The following is a 20,538-nucleotide window of genomic DNA, read 5'->3' on the forward strand; positions in this document are numbered from 1 at the left end:
TCAGAACCTCCACTCAGATTTCAGCATTGAATACTTCTTCAACATAGTGTATCACACCGCTAATCTGAGCCCTTATGTCCCCACCACTTTTCAACACAACCTGACGTCCTTGATAGAATGTATAGATAAATTAACTGTGACCTTTAACAAACTCCGTATTGTTTTATTGTTATAATTATCCTTTTCTTGAACAATATACAACTAAAATGCAGCCAGAAAAGTACACAGTTAGATTTGAGTGCAGTAACGTTAAATGTGGATTTGTCTGTGTATAAATGAAGATTATAACAATAAAACTGATCCAAAAGTATAATTCTCTACCTTCATGTTACTTGTGTGACAATTATATATATATATAAATATAAAAAGTGCACAATTATGTTAAACATTTCATCTAAGATTGAACCCGGTGTGCGGTTTTCCTGAACAGCGATGTTCGTGAACGCATCCTGGATTGTAGTTCCGTTTGGGGGCGAGAAGCAGGATGTTGTTGTTAGCTTCAGCGGTGGATGAGAAAATGCAGTAGTCCCACACATTTTTGGATGTTATAAAGGTAGCCAACAGTCATATGTCAGTATTTTAAACGTATACAGTCATTGTGCTATCTTAGCTGTACTCTCTCACGCTGTTATAATTAGTAAATTATAGAACTACGTTAACCTTACTGGTTTAACGTTAGCGTTGGTGTCGCTGGTTAGCATGCTGTTGCTAGCCTGCTAACCTACTAATAGCTAACAAGGCTATAGCTTTTACTTAACAGTTCAGGTTAACGCTATTTCTGTTTGGAGTCATGGTTCGTAAGTTTGCAGATCTTTGTGTTTGCTTTTCGACTCCATTATTATGAAGATATCTGCATTCCTAATATAATTCAGCCACAGCTATCTACAGCTAGGCTAACAACAATCAAGGATCCAACCCTTTGCTAAGTGACCTAAGTTAGTTAACGTTACTTTGTAGTAGTTTTTAACTGTAATACATATGTTCAAATGTTCTGCAACTCTAACTCTAACTTAACGATCTGCTTTTGTTAAAGTGCTTTTATTGTCTCTTTCTGATTCTGCACAAATCAATGCTAATTAACTTAACGTTACATTTTGTGGTGGTCTCTCCACTCCGTTTAACTTCAGGCGATCGTCTCTTTTACTTTATGCATGAGGTTTGTCTAAATTGTAAATAAATAAATATGTAAATATGTTTTGGGTTTTTTACTAGAGGGTGAACCTAGTAGTTAAGATCAGTCCTTGGAAATTGATTTGGTATCCTGCTGCCCCCTAGAGATTCAGTGGCTAATGGAACATGACCCATGGATCGTACTATTATTATAAATAGTTGCCCTCTGATGCTTTAGGAGTGAAAAAAGATGGTGATTCATGTATTATAAAGCATTTCATGATGTCATAAACAGAATATATGCCTAACTAATGGGGACCACATGGTCTCCAGACCTTAACCATGGTCTTCCATAAACTTTGCTGTTTGACTTATTAGTCACTCAATATTGTAAAGGTAAGAAAGTTTGTGCTTAGACAGATGAGAACAAGGCACTGCACTTAGATTATAAGGAGAAGCCATGTGAAGAAATTTTGGTTAGCTTTCATCAGTTAGACTCAAAACCCAAGTTTATCTTCATACACACTTACAGTATATACAAGAATCCTGAGTTTTGTTGGGGGGGGTTACCCAATGATGGCCAGTCTTGCCGAAATGTCAATCTTAATCATAATAGCATTTTGATTATTTTCTACCAGGCCAAGTGTTTCACCTCTTTTCTTGTTCTTTGCCAAACAATATACCCATCAGAGCCTTGTTGGGTGTTGGCTGTAGAAAGGTTTGAGTGCCAGCTTTTGTATATTTTTATGCATTTGAGTTAGAAAAGCACAATTTAATGACTTTATGTTCTCTTAAAGTTCCAATTAGATTGTTGCTTGTGTGGCAAAAACATCCATTAATTACTGGAGCTTCTTTCAGAGTGACCAGATATCGTTCCTCTTTATGAAGTGATTTCAAGTCATCCTGCACTTGAACCAAAACTTTGCTGGTTGTACAAATGTGATTCTTCTTTTTCTAACTTCAGATTGCAACAGTTAAATTCCCAAAAAATATTTTCTTATAGTTTTTTTTTTGATACGGTTTTGTTTTAGATGGCACCAAAGCTAATACAAGGAATACAGTTTGAGTTCAAACTTTTCTCTGAACTTGTAACCCTCAAATGTTAAACCAGTATGGTTTTAGAATAGAACAGGGTCCCCACATGGTCAGTTGCATCTTGAGAAGGTGATGTTAGTGTAAAAAGAGCTAACAGCCACAGGCGTAACTTCACCACACTTTGACTTGTGGCTGGCGTTAGTTTCCCACCCCTGTTTGTGAATGTTAAAGTCCAGACATAGCCATGATGCTGCCATGGCTCTGCTGCCTCCTGGCCACGGAGTTGCTCAATCAGCAGACTGGAATTAGACCAGTATCTAGATTGAACTCTGTGCGCCGTGCTGGCATTTGGGCTGTGGTACCGAGGCATGTTGTTGAATAGCTATGTGTGTAGAGAATATTAGCCTTGAGCTACCTCTACTTTGTTAGTTTGATGAGTACATTTTGAAGGTCACAATATCCAAATTAAGTTGAACCACAGTCACCACATCACATATATTTATAATTCAGGATGGTTTTGCAAAACTTTATTGTTTTGCCCTTTTGTAAGCTGTGATTGGTGAGTCCTTTCAGTTCATTATATTCTTTCTATTAACAGTAATGGGCTGATTTCCGCTTGTGTTCAAGATGGCGAGAGACAGAAAGTGCATCCTCTGTGAAACAGTCCATGTCTCCAAGCAGGTAATTCTCCTTCAAACATGATTTACACTATAAATGTGTAAATACTGTATGATTACATCTGATACATTCAGGGGCTCAGGCTACATTGGAGTTACACAAGTTGTTTGACAAATAAATATTAAGGGTTTGACAAATTATCAATACATCAACATTGTATACAGAATGGGATTTTTGTTTATGTACTTTAATGTAAGATTATAATATCCATGTTTATAACATGTCATATCTCATAAGTTACTGTCTATAGAAAATTATTAATCTCCCAGATATCAACTTTACAGGAGCTAAAAAGAACAGCACTGTGTGTCATCTTTGTGACAATTCTTGAGTTTCAGCTAATTGGATGTTAAATGGTTTGTTGACTTTAAAATGTATTTCATCCTACAATTTATCTGTAAAGTGGTGTATCTGTCTCAATCACCTGTGTTCTGTGTTGCTGGGACATGTGAATTCCCCCTCTTGTGGATCAATAAAGTGTTATCTACCACGTTACTAAACAAGGAAACTTGCTGGGAATTGACAAGTTTATGGATGCCTAAAAGAAACGCTTTATTTTAAATTTGTATCTGCAGGAGATGGATGAGCACATGAGAAGTATGCTGCACCACCGTGAGCTGGAGAAGCTCAAAGGCCGGTGAGTCATTGTTGCACAGATAGATTTTTGTAGAAATCTGTAATAGAGAAACCTTTTATTTCTATAATAACCATAGATACATATTCCTAATTAATAATCAGGGTCACATCTAACAAAATATTTAGTATTATAATTTGGACTATTTGGAGTGGGAATGAAATTGCATCTTCAAAACACAATATACAATCAATTACTAATGTTAACACAAAAGCTTTGACTTTGTTTCAAGAGTTTTGTCCAAATGTATTTGGGTCATGAGGCACGTGGGCACACGGGCACGTGTTCATCAAAGTTATCAGGCAAGAGGATATATGGGCAGCTGTCTCAACTGTAGCACATATATTTAGACACAATCTCTCCGGAACAACAGGCCTGACCGATGGAAGGCAACTGGCTATCTTATGACTCCCATAGATTACAGAAAGTATGCAGCCTGTCGCTGAGATGGAAGAATCTGGAGTGGAGCAAATAGTGATTAAAGGCCGGAGTTGTTGCTAGTTACTAGGATTTCATATAACACTGATATGGGGCGGCTGTGGCTCAAGAGATAGAGCAGGTTGCCCGTTAATCAGAAGATCGGCGGTTCAATCTCCAGGCTGCATGTCGAAGTGTCCTTGGGCAAGATACTGAACCCCGAATTGCGTGTATTGGTGTAATTGGTGTATGAATGGCACTTTCCGTTCTGAGTACTTGGACCCAGTGTAGGAATGTGTGCGAGTGGGTGAATGCGATGTAGTGTAAAAGCGCTTTGAGTGGTCGCAAAGACTAAAAAGGCGCTACACAAATACAAAAAAAAAGAAACTTGATATAAACAGTAGACAGCAAGTGCCAAGTTTTGGACTCGTGAAAGAAAAGTTCTAGTTTTACAAGAGTGCATGGTGATTTATAAAACAGTCTGTCCAGGAATGAGATGGCTGAAGCTTTAAGTTGGATACAGCTTGATACAGGTCTATGGGAGGTCAATGCTGACTTACAAATTGAATTCCAGCAAAGGAATTCATCCTTACTAATTCAGTTTGTATTTCCCCAACCACTGCATCTGAGAAATAACGTATCACGTTAATAGAGAAGAGTTTGCCAACTGCACGAGAGGTCAGAAAATGGCAGCATGCCATGACACAGATTTGAAAAAGAAATTGAGAAGGAGCCAGCAAAGTCTCTGCCCCTATCAGAATCACGGGACGACATACTTGGGAGAGGTTTTGAAGTGGAGGTTATGAGCAGCTGCCCAAGGCTCCAGTTACACGGGCTTTGCTTGGGATTGGTCAGCAGGATGCTCAGGCCTGTTCTAATAACACATGCTGGCCTGGAGGGGGGCTGGGTCCTGGCTCGCAGAGAGAAGTGTGAGGTCAAATACAGACATTGCCTTCTGTAGAGCCGCAGAGCGCAGCAGACACCATCATGAAAGCACACTAGGCTTTGGGCGTCGTGCCTCTCTCCCCTCCACGCGTCCCAGTGCTGTGCTGCATGGCTGGACATCAACAACTAGAGTAGCATGCTGCCCGGGTCCAGCCTAGCTGCTCCTCCTGCCCTCGCCCTGCCACCTATGGCCTGCTGAAGAAAGGAAAATCAAGATCAGGAAGACAAAGATTGGAACTTTTTTTAACAAGATGAAATTATAAGTTAGCTACCTCCTGATCTGAGACGGCTAGATAATTTGGACAAGTTATTTTCTTAGGATTGTTGAGTATTCTCCTCTCCTGATTTTATTGACTTTGAAGTAACAGAAAGTAGAGCCAGAGTACATTGTTGCCGGCTCTGCAGACAAGAACACCAAACCAGACTAGATCAGAACAATGCCTGAAGGAACGATTGAAAGCCCACTCTCGCCTTCCCTCCCCAGGGACTGTGGACACGAGTGCAGAGTGTGCAAGGTGACGGTGGTGAGCCTCACTGATTATGCCAGCCACATTTCCAGTCCCACGCACAAGCAGAATGTGGAGGCTGCAGAACAAAAGCATGCCGGGAATGACCATGATGAGTACTACTTCGATCAGGCGTTGGTGGACCTGATTGAGAAGAGAAAAGAACATGTCAGGTAAAACATTCATCCTACAGAACACATGTTTTTGATGGTATTAGCTTTTGATCTGCTGGCGGAATAAGAGTCTCTAGTGTTGCTTTAAATAGACAACAAAAAAGATGTAGTATTTACAAAAAGTATTTTTTGGAAATTACAAAAAAGTGTATTTAATGATGAAAGTGTAAATTTTTTGGGGGATATTTTGTAGTAAAACCATACATATTTAAAATTTGTTAACATGCCATTTGATCACTAGACCGGAGTCTATGAGAAATATTGGCAGTTTATAAAACTCAATTTCATTGGGCAGTATTTCCACTACAATATTTCTTTGATTAACTGTTCGTTACTAAGTCTGTGTTTGTAATGTTTTTAATGATTTAACCACAAATATAAAGGTAAGCGATTACTCAAGAGCTCATGTTTCTGTGTACATGCGCCATGTATAGTCATTTTGCTCAGTGGTGTTCACAAGCCTGTTTTAGCTGCTGTTTCAAGTTGAGCTGCGTCTGGAGTCAAATGTCAGGACCGCAGCCTAAAAAAAGCATGACTGCACATACAAAGTTCAGACACATGCTGCCTCAGGTTTTCTGCCCTATAGAAATGGTGAAGCACAACTAAAAACACTTACTCAATCCTTGTGAATCTTTGAATTCTGAAATAAATTTCATAGGTTTTCCTTTGATATAAAATTGTGGTTTTAGGATTGTACAAACACAAATCTCAAATTTATTGTCCTGTAGGACCATCCCTTCAAAAACACATTTTGTGTGCATGTTTGGCAACACACAATGTTGACCTCACTTTCTTACTGGAAACATTAGAGAGCGAAAAAAAACACATGGAAACTTTTGACTGTTGAAGGCAAAAGCTGGCGCCAATCACATGCCAGATCTTTTTGCTCTGTAATCTGTCAGTGCTGTAGGTCACAATGTCAACCAATCCTTTAAAAAAACAGTTTTAATTCCAGTGTATTTGAGATAATATTTTTTATGCAGTTTCCCCTTGTAGCCATTTACACATCTGTCCATTCGTGCAGCTGGAAATTATGCTGTTGAGCGACGGTGAAAGTTAACCAAAACAGTAAAGTTACGGGCCAGAAAACCAAAACAAAGAGCTTAAAGATGATAAAACGCGCTGAATGGTAGATTCAGGTCAAAATTTTCTATATACAACAAGTCATGTGATCCATTGTGAAAATTAAAATATTGTTTGAGTTTTTACTCACTTTTGTAGTTTTCCTACAAGTTATAATCGTCTGATTCTGAATTTCCACTACATGCCTGACATTTTGTATGGAAGTTTATGTAACGCATTGGTAAGGTAAATATATTATCATGTCTGTCTTTTATTTGTAGAAAAGAGAAAGAGGCTGCTGCTGCAAAGCTGGCAAAAGAAGAAGAGGATCGAAGGAGAAAGGAGGAGTTTCAGCAAAGGTTAAAGGAAGCTAAGGAGCAGTACCGGCTGGGATGTGGCTGGCAGCAGCCATCACAGGGGTTCAGTGGATCCAGTCATCACAATTCTTGGTACAGAAACAACCGATATAATGCCAGAGCAGGAGAGGCACAACCCTGGCACCACAGTAAACAGGGAAAGAGTGCCACTTGGCATGCTCAGGAGCCTCCCAACTTTCAGAAATGGGCATCTGGGGGGTTTGCTGGTGGAAGCTTGCATAGTCAGGAAAGTTTGGGCAACAAGCAGTCTGATCAGGGGCCAATTTTTGGTAATCAACGAAGTCGACTGCCTTGGCTCAGCAACGGAGGCAGTAGCCACGGGGTCTATGGTCGAAACAATATTTCCCTGAACCCACAAAGGGGCCGGCCCCTGAGCCTTTTCGGGCCTCCTATGTATCCACCTCCACCCAGTTTTTTTGCCCAGGCTCTTAACCAGGTTCAAAATACCGGCACCGACCGGGGAGGTCAGCAGGCCGATGGGCTTCAGAATAAAGAGGGACAAACAGCAGAACCTGACCACAGCAGTAGTAAGAGCTCTAAGACCTTTGGTAGTAATCCAAAGCTGGACAAAGCCTGTCGCTGGTCACCCTATCCAGTCACAAAGGGTTTTGAATCTGTACTACACAAGGAAACAAACCCAAACTCATCAGAGAAGAGTCCCAAAGTCCCTAAACCCCAGAAGCAAGACAAGGCACCAGAAAAAAGTGCCTTTAGCAGGCAGTCTCGACCTGAACAGAAATCAGGGCAGCTGACCTCGAGTGGACAAAGTGTGGAAGAGCAAGGGAAGCATAAAACAAATCCCCAAACCAAACTCAGTGATAGGAGTAGCAGCAGCAGTAGTAGAAGCAGCAGTGCTCAGGGAGATGGCCACCATAACTCCACATCTGGTCTTTCCAATCAAAAGGCAAATAAGCCATTACAACATAAAGATCAGAAGATGTCCTCAATTTTTGGTCTCAACAATGGAGCTAAACTCAACAAGGCCTCATGTCAAGCGCATGCACATCAAAAGAGTGGATTCATTTCCCAGGCTCCACCACCTGTTGGGCCTCTTCAGTCAAGGAAAGAACGAAAGCTTCCAGAAACGTTCAACAAAGCCAAACAGATTGTGTTAGAAAAGAGAGGCTCTCTGGATAGCTCGAGAAACAACAGTATGGAAATGACACTGCACATTGTGGAGGAGCAGCAAAGGGATCATGTCCAGAATCAGATTGGAGTGAACAAAGAAAACAGCTGTAAGCACAATGCAGCTAAACAAAATTTACCTGTCAGGTCAGAAAAGCCCGCATTGCAGTCTTCAGACAGCGGCCAGTTTCTCCAATCATTGCAAGTTAGCACCTCTACCATGGAGAGCTCAGAGCCTGCAGCCTCAAGCAGGGAAGACGAGGAGAACAGAAAGAAAGTGGAGAAGTATTCATGCCCAGTGGCACCAGATGAAGCCATGCAGGCTGTTGAGGCAGGGCAGAGCTCAGAGAGTGACAACTCCAGAAGTGGTGAAGCACAGACTGTCTCAGGGTCAAACACATCAGGTCTGTCCAAACTTGACCTGCCTCCTGTGTTAAAACGTGACCTGACCAAACACATCAGCTCCAAGAGCAAAACTGGTAGCCACGAGCCCAACCTGAACATTGCCAGGCGGGTGCGAAACCTGAGCGAGTCACGGAGAAGTGACACAGAAAAGGACTCGGGGCTTAAACCAACTGTACGGCAGCTCATCAGCTCCTCTGGATCTCGACGTAATGTAAACTGGGAGCAGGTGTATCAGGAGGTCAGGAAGAAGCAAGACAAAGGAAAAGGCATGCCAAGGTAAAATTTAGATTTTTCATTTAGAGTTTGCAGTTCTTTCAGTGTTATTTTTATTTTCAGTTACTTAAAGCTCATGTTTTGTCCTCTCTGTCTACCATCCTTCAGGTTTGGGATAGAAATGGTGCCATGTGAACAGGAGGAAGATGACATTCCCCTGCTAGAGGGTTTCCAATGGGAGTCATTAATGGACATATCCGCCTCGGGCGCCTCCCGAAAACGCTCCTTGTCAGAGAGCAGCCTCGCCCCTGCAACCGCTCACTCCCTGTTTACATCCATGATGTCAAAGGAGACGGCACAAAGAGAAGGCCTTAGCTCAGAGCAGCAGGGATCCTCCATTTCTCCCAGTCCCATATACACTCAAGAGAACAAAGACAGTCAGCATCAGCAAGAGGTAGAGCAGATACTTGGTCAGTTTGAGGCTAAAAAAGAGAAGCAGCCAGACACACTTACATCTGCAACAGTAAAGGCCCTTCAGCGGTCTGATTCAGTGCTCGGGGACAGCAGTTCGGGGACTGAGCAGAATGACGGACAGGGAGCAGGAAAGAGGCGAAGAGCAGCTGGGGTGAGTAAAGGAAACTGCGTTAAAGGGGACATCATCAATGTCAAAGTCTGTTTCAGGTCTTGGGGAGTACTACTGTCTATGTGAAAAAAGTTGATGTCCCTCTGGAGCCAGAGGGAGCTGCACAAAATCTGATATATATCCTCAGGTGATGTCACTTGAGTCAGTGTTGGTTGAGGCTGAAGACTAAAAGTTTGAAGATTAAAACAGCTGGCAGTGAGTTACAAAGAAGTGAGCTTACCAGACCTCTGTAGCCTGTTACTCATCTCTGCTCGAGGCTAGCGGTTTGATCTCAGATCAAACTGGCGGAGGTTTAGATGCAGTGTGGGTAATGTAGGTGCGAGATTTTGACAAGGAAGAAGAATGCATAGAATAAAATAGACAGTATCTGTGGTTGTGCACCATCAATTTTGATACATGAGTCTGGTATAGTAGTGTAATGTTAATACTCTTTTTATAAAAAAGTCTTTTATTTACAAGCAGAATGTGTGTCTTCTTTCTCCCTTGTAGGATGTTCAAAGTGCAGAGACCTCTAGCTTGGAACATAATAACAAAAGAAGGAAGGTCAAATCCAAAAAAGGTTAGTATCTATGAGTTCTGTTGCATTAATGAAGTCATGTGTATATATACTGTATTATTTTACTGACTATTTGGTGAGCTAAAGTGCAGCTAAATTAGTTTTAAGATCTCAAAGACTACATGAAACTCTTAGTTGCGTTGTAGCTTGTGCCAAGCCACTGCTGGTTCACAAGTATGTTTTGGGCTCTGTGCAGAGCGTTTACAGATTGACCAGCTGCTGGCTGTGTCTTTGCGGGAGGAAGAGCTGAGTCGCTCCCTGCAGACAGTGGACACCAGCCTGATCCAGGCCCGGGCTGCACTAGAGGCCGCCTACATGGAGGTGCAGCGTCTCATGGTGGTTAAACAACAGGTAAATACTTTGAAGTAATTTAAGGCACCTACATGCCCAACCTTTACTTTTTGTTTTGATTGCACAAAATCAATGCATACAAAATGGTGTGTATGTGTTTTATATACACTATTGTTTCAGTTTCCGAGTGTGAAACAGAGTGTTAGAGAGTTCCCCTTCTGATTCTCTCCTAGAGAGTTGCCTAGTCAAGTAAAGTTTGTCAAAAAATGACTGGGTGGAGAGTCTTTTCACTCAGAGAACCGTGTGTGTAACCTTTTATTAGTGCGTGTGAGACACTGGATGAAAGTGAGCCAAGGATTGTATTTGGCAAATACATGGATTCATTCTTAGTCACTGCTTTTTAGGCCCCTTATTTTTCTTGCTTTTAGTGTGTGCGTCATGTCATGTTCCCAAAACTAGTAATAATATTACCCACTAACAAGCATAAATTCTTGATGAATTTGTCTTATTCAGATGACTGGAGAGATGAGCTCACTGAGAAACAAGCGCATCGAGTTACTAAAAGGGATGCAAGGTAAATGATGCTGTCTTAAATTTGGTTTTATTAAATGCATTAATGGGTCATTTTTCCTGCTAGTGACTACACTTGAGGTTTAATGTCAAATGCCACATTCCACTACAACTAAAACTGACTATAGAAACCAATTCATAACTATTTGACCCTAATACATACAGTATATTGCATTTTCTAGAACGACCCATGATGAGTGCAGTAAACATAACTCAATAAACGTTTGAATTAAGTTTTTGTTGTGCAATTTTTCATACAGGTAGTATGGAGGAAACGCCGCAGGTCAAACTGAAAGAAGAAAAGATGGATTCAGTAGAAGCTGAGCCACACGTGCCCTTCTCCACTACGCTTTCCTCTGTTACTGACACTGCTGCTGCTCCCAGTCCTAGCCCTGTTGCCGAGCGTGCCTCCCCTCCCTCTTCCAGCCTTTCCTTTATGCCTGTAACTATCAAGCAGGAGCCTCAGTCTCCTGTCCATGTTAGCTCAGAGCCAGATCCTGTGGACAACATAACCCACTTTGCTCACAGCACCACTCCAGAGCTGCCTCCTGCTCCTGCTGCAGCCTCTCTACCAGGTAACATCAGTCAATGCACAATTGGAGTAGCAGTGTCATGAAGCTCTATGGAGCAATATTTTTAAGAGTGGGTCACTGGATATATGGTACATTTCTGCTACTGTTTTCATGCAGTACCACCGTTGGACAGTTTGTGGCAGTTATATGCCAAGAAATGTTGTAGCAACCCGCCAGTGAAATACATTAAAAAAGGTAATTCTATTTGCAGTGTACTGATTCATGTTCATCTGAAACTCTTGCAGATCCTGCCCTTAATTTCCAGCCATCTCCTGAAAGAAAGCTCGAGCTGTACCAATCGAACACAGAACAAAACTGGGAGGACTTCAGCGAACTTGCAGACTGCAAAGAGAGCCTGTCAGCACTGGTTGAGACAACTGAAAAGGCCATACAGGCAACGCGGAACTCTCTCACCTTTTTGCCTGACTCTAAAGCGTCCATAAAGCTTCTCTCAGATAGCAGAACAGGCTCTGAGGTGGGCAGTGTTGTTGACTGTGCAGCCACACACTCCTTTGAGCCCCCCTCAGTCCCCAATCTGCCTGCCTCTCCATCTGAACTGAGGAGCGGAAAGCGTGTAAGGAAGCTGAAGAAGAGGAAAGAGTTGAACAAGGTCCAAGGGACAGAGCAGGCTGAGAGCAGCGACACAGAGTTAGATGGAGAGGCCTTAAGGCCGAAGTGGCTTCGACCACGGAGGAGACCCAGTGGAAGCTCGCAGGTCAGTACCTCCACTCAGCCTTTAGAAGATAGAGAGGGAGACATAAACACAGAGAGAAGTGAGGAGGTATCTAGGCAGCTTTTTCCTGCTGTCAGACTTGAGAAACTAAAATTCAAGTCCCCCAAACGAATGCCGCAGCTTCTCCAGGTGGCCCCCGCCGAACATGCAGTGAACTTAGATTCAGAGGAAAGTATGGAGGTCACTGCAGCCTGTCAGCCGCCCCACATGGATGCCCCGATTCCTGCTCCCCATCCAGCCCAGTACTGTGACTCCTCAAGACCTGAGCCACGGAGCCTGGCCTGCAACGAGGTCACCTCCACCAGTGACATGGATGTGTGTAGATCCTCGGAGAGGTGAGACTTGACGCTCACATTACATTTTCTTGACCCTTGACAACCGTTGACAAAATAATGTCCAAAATAGAAGTCCACTTTTTTCTTTTTCTGGGGCTTTCAACCATATCACACTGGAGTTACATCTACAGGTCCATGGCCACTGAACAAACTCCATGTACTGAGGAGGACTGTGTGATCTGCTCCAGAACAAGCCAATAAGTGGATTTTTAGTTTAGTTTTTTAAGTTTAGTTTAGTTAGACATTGTTGTATCAATGTTTGTTTTCTCAGTTTTGCTTAACATAAATAAATATAAAAATTTATAATAAAGTTGGATTACAACTGCCAATTAAATCAACTGTGTGGTGAAATTGAAATAGATCTTATTACAATATGAACAATATGTGAAATACTTAGTTGTATACTTAATAGTATTTATTTCTGCTGCATGTGCCAATAAGATATAATCCTTTACATTTTTCATTGAAAGACCTTGCGCCTGTATAAGTTTTGTTTTGCCCACGTCAGTTCCATAATTTATCTTGAAAATGTCAGTAAAATTAAAGTTGTAAAAAAAAGGAAAGTTTTGACAGCATCAGGTGACTTGTATACAAAAAGATTATCAAGTGAGATCAACAGTAAGTACATGTAGAGGATACAATAAATGTAATTTTAAAGCAAACTTATATGATACTCCTGTTGAAATTAGACTAACTAACTACATTACTCAGGTGATCTTGGAGGTGTGTTTGTAGAAGCACCAAACCCACTAATAACAAACATAAGAAAAATGTCTTTCATGTAAACCAGACTTTTCCAATATGCAAGAGCTGACAGAGGTCAGAGGTCATGATGGCTAACATTCAGCCAGAACCTCACACTCCTTTTATTTGTCTTGTGCCAGTGATATAAACCAGCGATGATCTTTGGTATGGAGTCTAATCACAGATAATTTTAAATGGAACTTTGCCAGCTAAAAAGCAAATCACTAATTATTCCACCCTATGTCCCCACAGTGACGTGCAGTATACCTTCACTTCATTTGACAAGATAACGAAGACCTCATCAGGTATGCTCATCTCTGGAGAGGTGTTCATGTTAAAAGGGTCGAGTTATCCAGTTTGCATGATGTGCGGGGTGAAAAAACCGGCAGGGAGACATGAGACTGGTTTAAATATTTGGATAATGCCTTAGGTTTCTCCTGGAAGACATTCATGGAGTTGCACTCCGTTGTTCACATAAAAAGTGAAAAGATAAGTGAGTAAGAGAGCTGGGGAGAGAAGCGCAAATCCAGCTATTTCCTCCACACAGCTGGCCAATCACACCGTGAAGGTGGTGTGAATGTCAGTGTGTTTTGGAAAGTTACAGAAATTGTAGGAAACCCCCCCCCCCCCCCCCCCCCCCCCCCCTAATCTGACGTTGACAAGGTGTGGGCGGGAGGGGGTTAAAATAGATTCTGGAGTACCCAAATTACTTTTTATGGGCATGATATTCATAGAGCTGTTGACTTTCAGTGATGCAGCACGATGAGTGCGGTGATGAATGGATACAACTTTCTGAGAATGTGTATTTTTATCCTGCAACGTACTAATCGCTAATCGCTGGTCTGCCCGTCGTTGAAATGTTCATTATCCAACAGGGACAAACATACAAAACCTACACTGATAGGATATTTCTTAGAGGAGATTTTTTGTACCCACAATTGTTTACTTTGATGAACTAGATCCTGAATATTTGAGAAGAAAGTTGAGAAAAATTAATTTCTCTCTCTGCTTAAAACAGATTACAACCTGAAGAGGGTTTAGATAACTATAACCCTGTTTACGTGTAGTGACCAACAACTATGGTACAAAATCTTTGTGCTCATGTATGTATTTGTGTGTATTTCATGTTTCACAGATGCATCATCTGACCACGGTGAGGATGATTTGCCCACGGAGGGTGTGTTCGAGGGCCACCAGGAGGCAGTGAATGCCATGCAGATCCACAACGGGCTGCTGTACACGTGCTCAGGAGACCGGACTGTCAAAGCCTTCCACCTGGTGGTGGGTGTTACAGAATTTCTGCTAATGCATTAATTCCTATTTTTCTGTGAATGCAACAAACTTATGTTTTGTCGTTCTTGTTGCAGACTCATGAGTGTGTGGGTGTGTTTGAGGGTCACAGCTCCAAAGTGAGCTGCCTGTATGTGTCCGCGGCTCCCGGTCTGCATCATCGCCTTTATTCTGGTTCCAGTGACCAGACCATTCGCTGCTACAGTCTCAGGGTAAAAACACGTATCTTCTTTTACTGATTAAACAGATTCAGATTTAATAAATGATTGTCTTTGCACTACTCAATGATTGAATTAATCATTCTCTGTTTGATCTGATTAGATACACGATTTTTTGAGTAATGCATTAATTGTTTAAAAAAAGGAAAACGTTTCTTTTATTGTTGTTTGAGCTCTTTTATTGACCGTGGTTGACTATAGCCATATTTGTGAAGCATGAGTGCCATGAGGTGCTTTACTTTTATAAAAAATGTGTAATTGGGACCAAACCTGTTGAACATTGTTCAACAGTATTCACCTTAAAGCGTATCTTTTTCTTTGACTGATTCAGTTCAGTGCTGAAAGCATAAATGAAGTCTGTTCATTTCTGGACTTACGGCCTTTCATATCCACAGACACGAGAACTTGAGCAGCAGTTCTCTCTGTCAGACCGAGTCCTCTGCCTCCACAGTCGCTGGAAGATTTTATACGCTGGTCTGGCAAACGGCACAGTGGTGACCTTTAACCTCAAGGTAAGAAATGCAGTGTACCACAGTGTGCCTTAAGCAGTCAAGTAGCAAGTGACAGCCTGTCACATCTGGTAAGTGACAGGCTGTTTTGATGAAGATGAATTTCTGTAGTAGTTATGGAAACTTTTCCATAGACAAAAGGTGAAAAATGTGAAAGACTGAAATAAAAGTATGACTCAACAATGTTAGATCATTTCAACCTTTTCTTAAGTATTTTTGTTTTTATGAACAAGGGCTGCAGCGATTAGGCAAATCATTGATTAGCTGATGGACAGAAAATTAATCCACTACTATTTTAATTATTGATTCATAGTTTAAGTAATTTTCAAACAAAAATGGCAATCATTTAATGGTTGTTAAACTCTGTGATTGTAAACTGAATATCGTTGGGATGTGTTTTATGATGTTACCTTGTGCTTAAGTAAATTGTGACACTGTTACACTATCACATGACATTTTTAAGACCAAGTGTTCAATCGATTGATTGAGGAAATACAGCAGTAATAGTTTGCTGCATTGAAGTCAAGTCGAAAGCGCTCTTTTAGTTAATATTTTTATACCGTTACATTTTGCCACAAGTGGTAGTTGGCTAGCTTTGGGGAGAAATGTGGAAAGTGTCTCTATCCAAAGGCTTTTGTATTTATTTTCCAAATATTTGTTTAGACCAACAAGCAGATGGATGTGTTTGAGTGCCACGGGCCGCGGCCTGTGAGCTGTCTGGCTTCATCACAGGAGGGAGCCCGGAGGATCCTGCTGGTTGGCTCTTACGATAGCACCATCAGCGTGAGAGACGCCAAGAACGGACTGTTGCTGCGCACACTGGAGGGGCACACCAAAACTGTACTCTGCATGAAGGTAGGTCGAGAAATCTGAATTTCAACAGTGAGACTTGACTGTGAGACTCTTGTTGTAAATTTAATTTAAGACATAAGAAGTAGTGGAATGAAAAAATCTATCTGTTGTTGTATGTAAATCTATGTAGATTCTTGAAGCATGTATAGTGAACACTGACAACAAATTCAGTCAAGCTATCTGTATACATAGTGTGGTTGGTAAAGGTCATGATAGGTTCAATTGTTTAACTTAAGTAGGCCAAAGGTCACAGCCAGGGACTCTCCAAAACAGTAGGTCAGACTCTGTCTCTCTTCTCTGCCTGCATGGTCGACCCACTGCCACAGCTGCCTTGATAACCCAAGGTCGAGATTATCTTTATTGTATTTCATTACAGACAGACTGACTGGCTCGATGTAGAAAGTGTTGCATGTGGCTTGAATGACACAACGTGACTTTAGGTTAAGTTAGGTAAGCATAGTGTCTTGATTTGAACCAATATCTTAATAGTCTTCACTCATGTATAGGAGGGTGAACAATAACCTCATGTGAATCTCTGTAGATAAGGGATAAATATCTCCAGACAGGAAGTATCCTTCAGATTGGTTTTGGTACTACATTGGATCCGTAAGCTGTATGCTGCTACTATGCTCCCTGGCCGGGCTCAATAAACAATGCTGTGTAAATTTTTATGAGTTTCCGAGAATTTCTCACACCTGACACCTGGCTGACTTTATTTTTATAACAACTAGTACTAAGTGTATTATCATCTCTCTCCTCCTATTTCTCTCTCTCAGGTGGTCAATGACCTTGTATTTAGTGGATCCAGTGATCAGTGTGTTTACGCACACAACATCCATGTGAGTCATCCTGTTTGTCTCTTTATACATGAGAAGAAATAGATTTTTTTTTATATGTTTATAATTCTTGTTCTTTTCATATGCACAGTTCAGTAGAATCACAAGCTATAATGTTTTAGAAATATTTTAATACATCTGTACATCACACATTTTCTCAACACTGTGCCACTTGTACAGACAGGAGAGCTGGTGCGGGTCTACAAGGGCCACAGTCATGCTGTTACTGTAGTGGCCGTCCTGGGGAAGGTGATGGTGACTGCTTGTCTGGACAAACTTGTCCGCGTCTACGATCTACAGGTCTGCATCTTTAAACCATATCTGTCTTTAAATAATATTAAACAGTCTCTCAGCCACTCTGCCTACTGAGCACTTTATAAATATGTGTGTGACAGCTGTTTTGTGCATATTTGCATGTCTTAGCACAATAAAATCTGAAAGGATTTCAACCTGTTATTCTCTCCACAGTCTCATGATCAGCTGCAGGTTTATGGTGGACACAAGGACATGGTGATGTGTATGGCTATCCACAAGAACATGGTGAGAAACCTGCTTATTCCAGTGCTTTATGTTAGAAAAATTTGTACATTAAACAAATATATTGGGAACACTATCGATCCTAACTGTAACTCGCAAAAGAATAAACTAATTTAACATTAAAACATGTTTAGATTAGATTATCACCAGTGGATGAGTTTTATATCATCTATGATCTATACATATTCTCTAACTTTTTGTACAAATCATTTACAACCCAAAATATGCCGAGGTTTAAAAATACCGGAATTTTCCTGATAAGATCAGCCCTTTATTTGTGTTAATTCTGTGTTTCAGATCTACACAGGCTGTTACGATGGCAGCGTGCAGGTCAACAAGCTGAACCTGATGCAGAACTACCGCTGCTGGGTAAGATAGTGTGTTACAAATACAAAGCAGAGCGGAGAGGTGAATGAGTTTATTCAGACGATGTAAGAGTCACTTACGCAACATGTCATGTGGCAGAATTTCATTTTGGTGCATTCAGGCTACTGTAATAGGAGAAATCAAGAATATTCAGGAGACATCTGCCTCTTTTAGAATTGATTTCAGGTTTGACATCACATCCTGATGTTTTTGTCAGTGTAGGCAGCCCTGTAGTGCAGTGGTTCCCAACCTTTTAAGCTTGTGGCCCCTTAAAATTACGGAACTTGGGACACATTTCTACCAAAGAGTGACTTAGGTAATATTAATAATTCACATAAAAAAGCACACACATAACATTCAACAAAACATTGTATAGCAGAAATTAGTTTTTTCCGTCTTTCCTATCCAGTTTATTTTCTTTCCACCCCTCAGATTTGTCATGGCTGCAAGTCTGCTAGGTTTCGGTCTGCCTTGACCCCCTTATCAGTGATTGGTGCCATTTTTCCCTCTGAAAATACGGTCAGACTGAATTTTATGAGGAACGGGGCAAGAGTTCAAATTGATTTTACATTTCTTGTTTTATTATTGCATGGCCAAATAAAAGCAGCAGCAGAGGAGAGCTGCTGTTTGGCTGCAGTGAGTGCAAGGACAGCAACGGAGGTTAATGACAGTGAAGTGTTGCTGTTGTAATTTACAGCTTTGTGGACGGCTGTTGTTAGCCCACTATCAATGTTGTCTCTAACAGTTTATGTTTACAACCCTACTCAAGCTATTTTCTGTTTCACCTGCTTTTTGCAACACGAGAACATTTTGCCAAGCGAAATCTGACTGCACTTTGAGCCTCTTAGATGCAGACTGCCTGGTTATTAAGGGTGTCTTGTGTTGACAGTGGCACGGCTGTTCGCTGGTGTTCGGGATGATGGAGCATCTGCAGCAGCACCTGATGAATGACCACACCAGTGCCAACTCCCAGACGCTTAAGTGCCGCTGGAAAAATTGTGAAGAGTTTTTCTGTGCACGCAACAACTCCAAGCAGGTATAGAAAAATTTTTTCCCTCCCATATCAACCTATTTATTATCTTTTTAGTATGTAGCGAAATACGTTTTGGTTTTGGAACTTGATTTGCAGCATATTTCTTTGTCTGTTGCAGGGGATGCTGATGCATATGCAGAAACACGCTGAGGAGGAGAATGAATTGGAGCCTTAAGGACTGGTGGTGGGAACTTTGTTTCTCCGAGCCCTCTACCCTTACCTGCTATCTTTACCCTCTTAACCTCCCATATTGGGGGGGATGTTCTTGGGACCCACTAAACCTGTCAAGCCTGATGAGTGGCGTCTGACGACTCCATCCTTTATGTTCGGTGTTGGAATCCAACCAAAATACAATCATGAAAGGAGGGTTGGTTGCGCTGTTGTTGTCTTTTTTATGTTCTACAAAACACGCCTTCCTCTCTCTCTCTCTGACCGACCACTGCAGTTCCTCTTTTCACTGACCAAAGTTAAGAGAAAGAAACACATGACTTTTTTATTGAAGAAACTTCAGCGTTGCCAGTATCAGAGGGACTTGTTATGCTTTTCTGTTGAAACAGACACAGAAACCAATAGTCATCTTCCAGATTTGTTAGCTACAATATGGCATGGGTTAAGAGATGTTTTTATTGTTGTTGTGCAGTTATGTGTCATGTCGAGCAACAGTTATTTTCCGTTTCTTTTTGTTTTGTTTAATTATGTTGCCATAATTCACTCAAAGTAACCTTATGTTTAAGATAATAATGAGTGATTTTAAAGTTTTCAGAAATTCATGGTGTAGTCTCACAGGTCGTGTTTTAATTAAACGGTGTGCGTATTTGTTTTGAAGACGTTTTTTTCATTTTCAGTTTTGTTTTCAGAAAAATCCAGTTGCTAACAATCTCTCTTTGTTTTGTTAGCAGTTTAGGATTACATTTATTTTTGTTGCTCAGTGATATTAAAGTGTTGAGGGAATTTGGTGCAGTGTTTTGTGACTTGGCCTGAGGTTGCCATTTGAGAATTTATATTTGCAGTGAGAACAGAACCAAGACAGGGTGGTAGTGTGTGTTCCTACATGTGTTTATCTGTGTAGGTTTATTCTCCCTAAGCGTTGAGTGTTTTAACTCCGTTTGGCGAACCCTGGGTGAGTGTGAAGTACTGTTTTTATGACACAATTTTCTCCTTAGAGATATTGTTTTTGCAAATTTATTTTATATTTGAAGCATCGAGCAGAAGGCGCTGGAGCTGTATTTTCCACAGTGAAGATAGTTTTCTAATGAAGCGTGGAGGTGAAGGATGGTTCGAGGAGGTGTTCGAGGGAAGAGCATGAAGGGAAATATTAGGATTCATCTCCCATGCCATACCTCACCGCCTAAAAACTGCCAAGTTTGTAACACGAAGCCATTTTTTAAAGGCAAATTAAACCAGTTTTAAGTAGTATGAAAGTCCAGCTGATGCTCTCTTTGGAATAGTTTGTTGTGGTTACAGCGCTCTTGTTTGTGTCCTCTATTTTTGAGGATTAGTTGTCAGCCGAGTTAACCCGACGTTCTCACAACCCCCATCTTCCAAACTTGCCTCATACGCTCATTTTTTATGACTGAGGAAAGCATGCAGTTCACCTCTTACCTGGCATTCCTGAGTTTCTTCAAGTTTTTCAGTTATCAAAGTTGTGAAGAGATATTTTTTAAGAAAGTGCAATGTAATACATTGTTAATAATAATAAAAAAATGTTGCAATATGATAAAACATGTTTCTTCTATATGGTGCTTTTGATTTATATTCTTTTATATGCACTGT

The 20,538-nt window shown here is 41.1% G+C and overlaps 1 protein-coding gene across 6 annotated transcripts; it reads left to right on the plus strand.

Annotated features, from left to right (window-relative positions):
• Positions 1-427: 427 nt before the first annotated feature.
• znf106a (zinc finger protein 106a) lies at positions 428-20,487 on the plus strand. 6 transcript variants are annotated; one of them, XM_046062228.1, is made up of 23 exons: positions 428-553; positions 2,744-2,826; positions 3,399-3,460; positions 5,304-5,498; positions 6,842-8,743; positions 8,849-9,305; positions 9,813-9,882; positions 10,076-10,230; positions 10,684-10,744; positions 11,001-11,315; positions 11,558-12,027; positions 12,166-12,380; positions 13,377-13,429; positions 14,260-14,405; positions 14,492-14,626; positions 15,028-15,144; positions 15,805-15,996; positions 16,770-16,832; positions 17,010-17,129; positions 17,298-17,369; positions 17,664-17,735; positions 18,622-18,768; positions 18,884-20,487. In XM_046062228.1, exons 2-23 carry the CDS (start codon positions 2,773-2,775, stop codon positions 18,938-18,940), a joined length of 5,130 nt encoding a protein of 1,709 aa, XP_045918184.1. In that variant the 5' UTR covers positions 428-553; positions 2,744-2,772; the 3' UTR covers positions 18,941-20,487. The 6 variants fall into 6 exon arrangements, with proteins under 6 accessions (XP_045918184.1, XP_045918178.1, XP_045918180.1 ...); XM_046062222.1 differs by having other exon boundaries at positions 11,558-12,380; XM_046062224.1 differs by having other exon boundaries at positions 480-553; positions 2,773-2,826; positions 11,558-12,380.
• The last annotated feature ends 51 nt before the right edge of the window (positions 20,488-20,538 follow it).

Source organism: Micropterus dolomieu, linkage group LG11, assembly GCF_021292245.1.
Source record: "Micropterus dolomieu isolate WLL.071019.BEF.003 ecotype Adirondacks linkage group LG11, ASM2129224v1, whole genome shotgun sequence".
NCBI classification, from domain to species: domain Eukaryota; kingdom Metazoa; phylum Chordata; class Actinopteri; order Centrarchiformes; family Centrarchidae; genus Micropterus; species Micropterus dolomieu.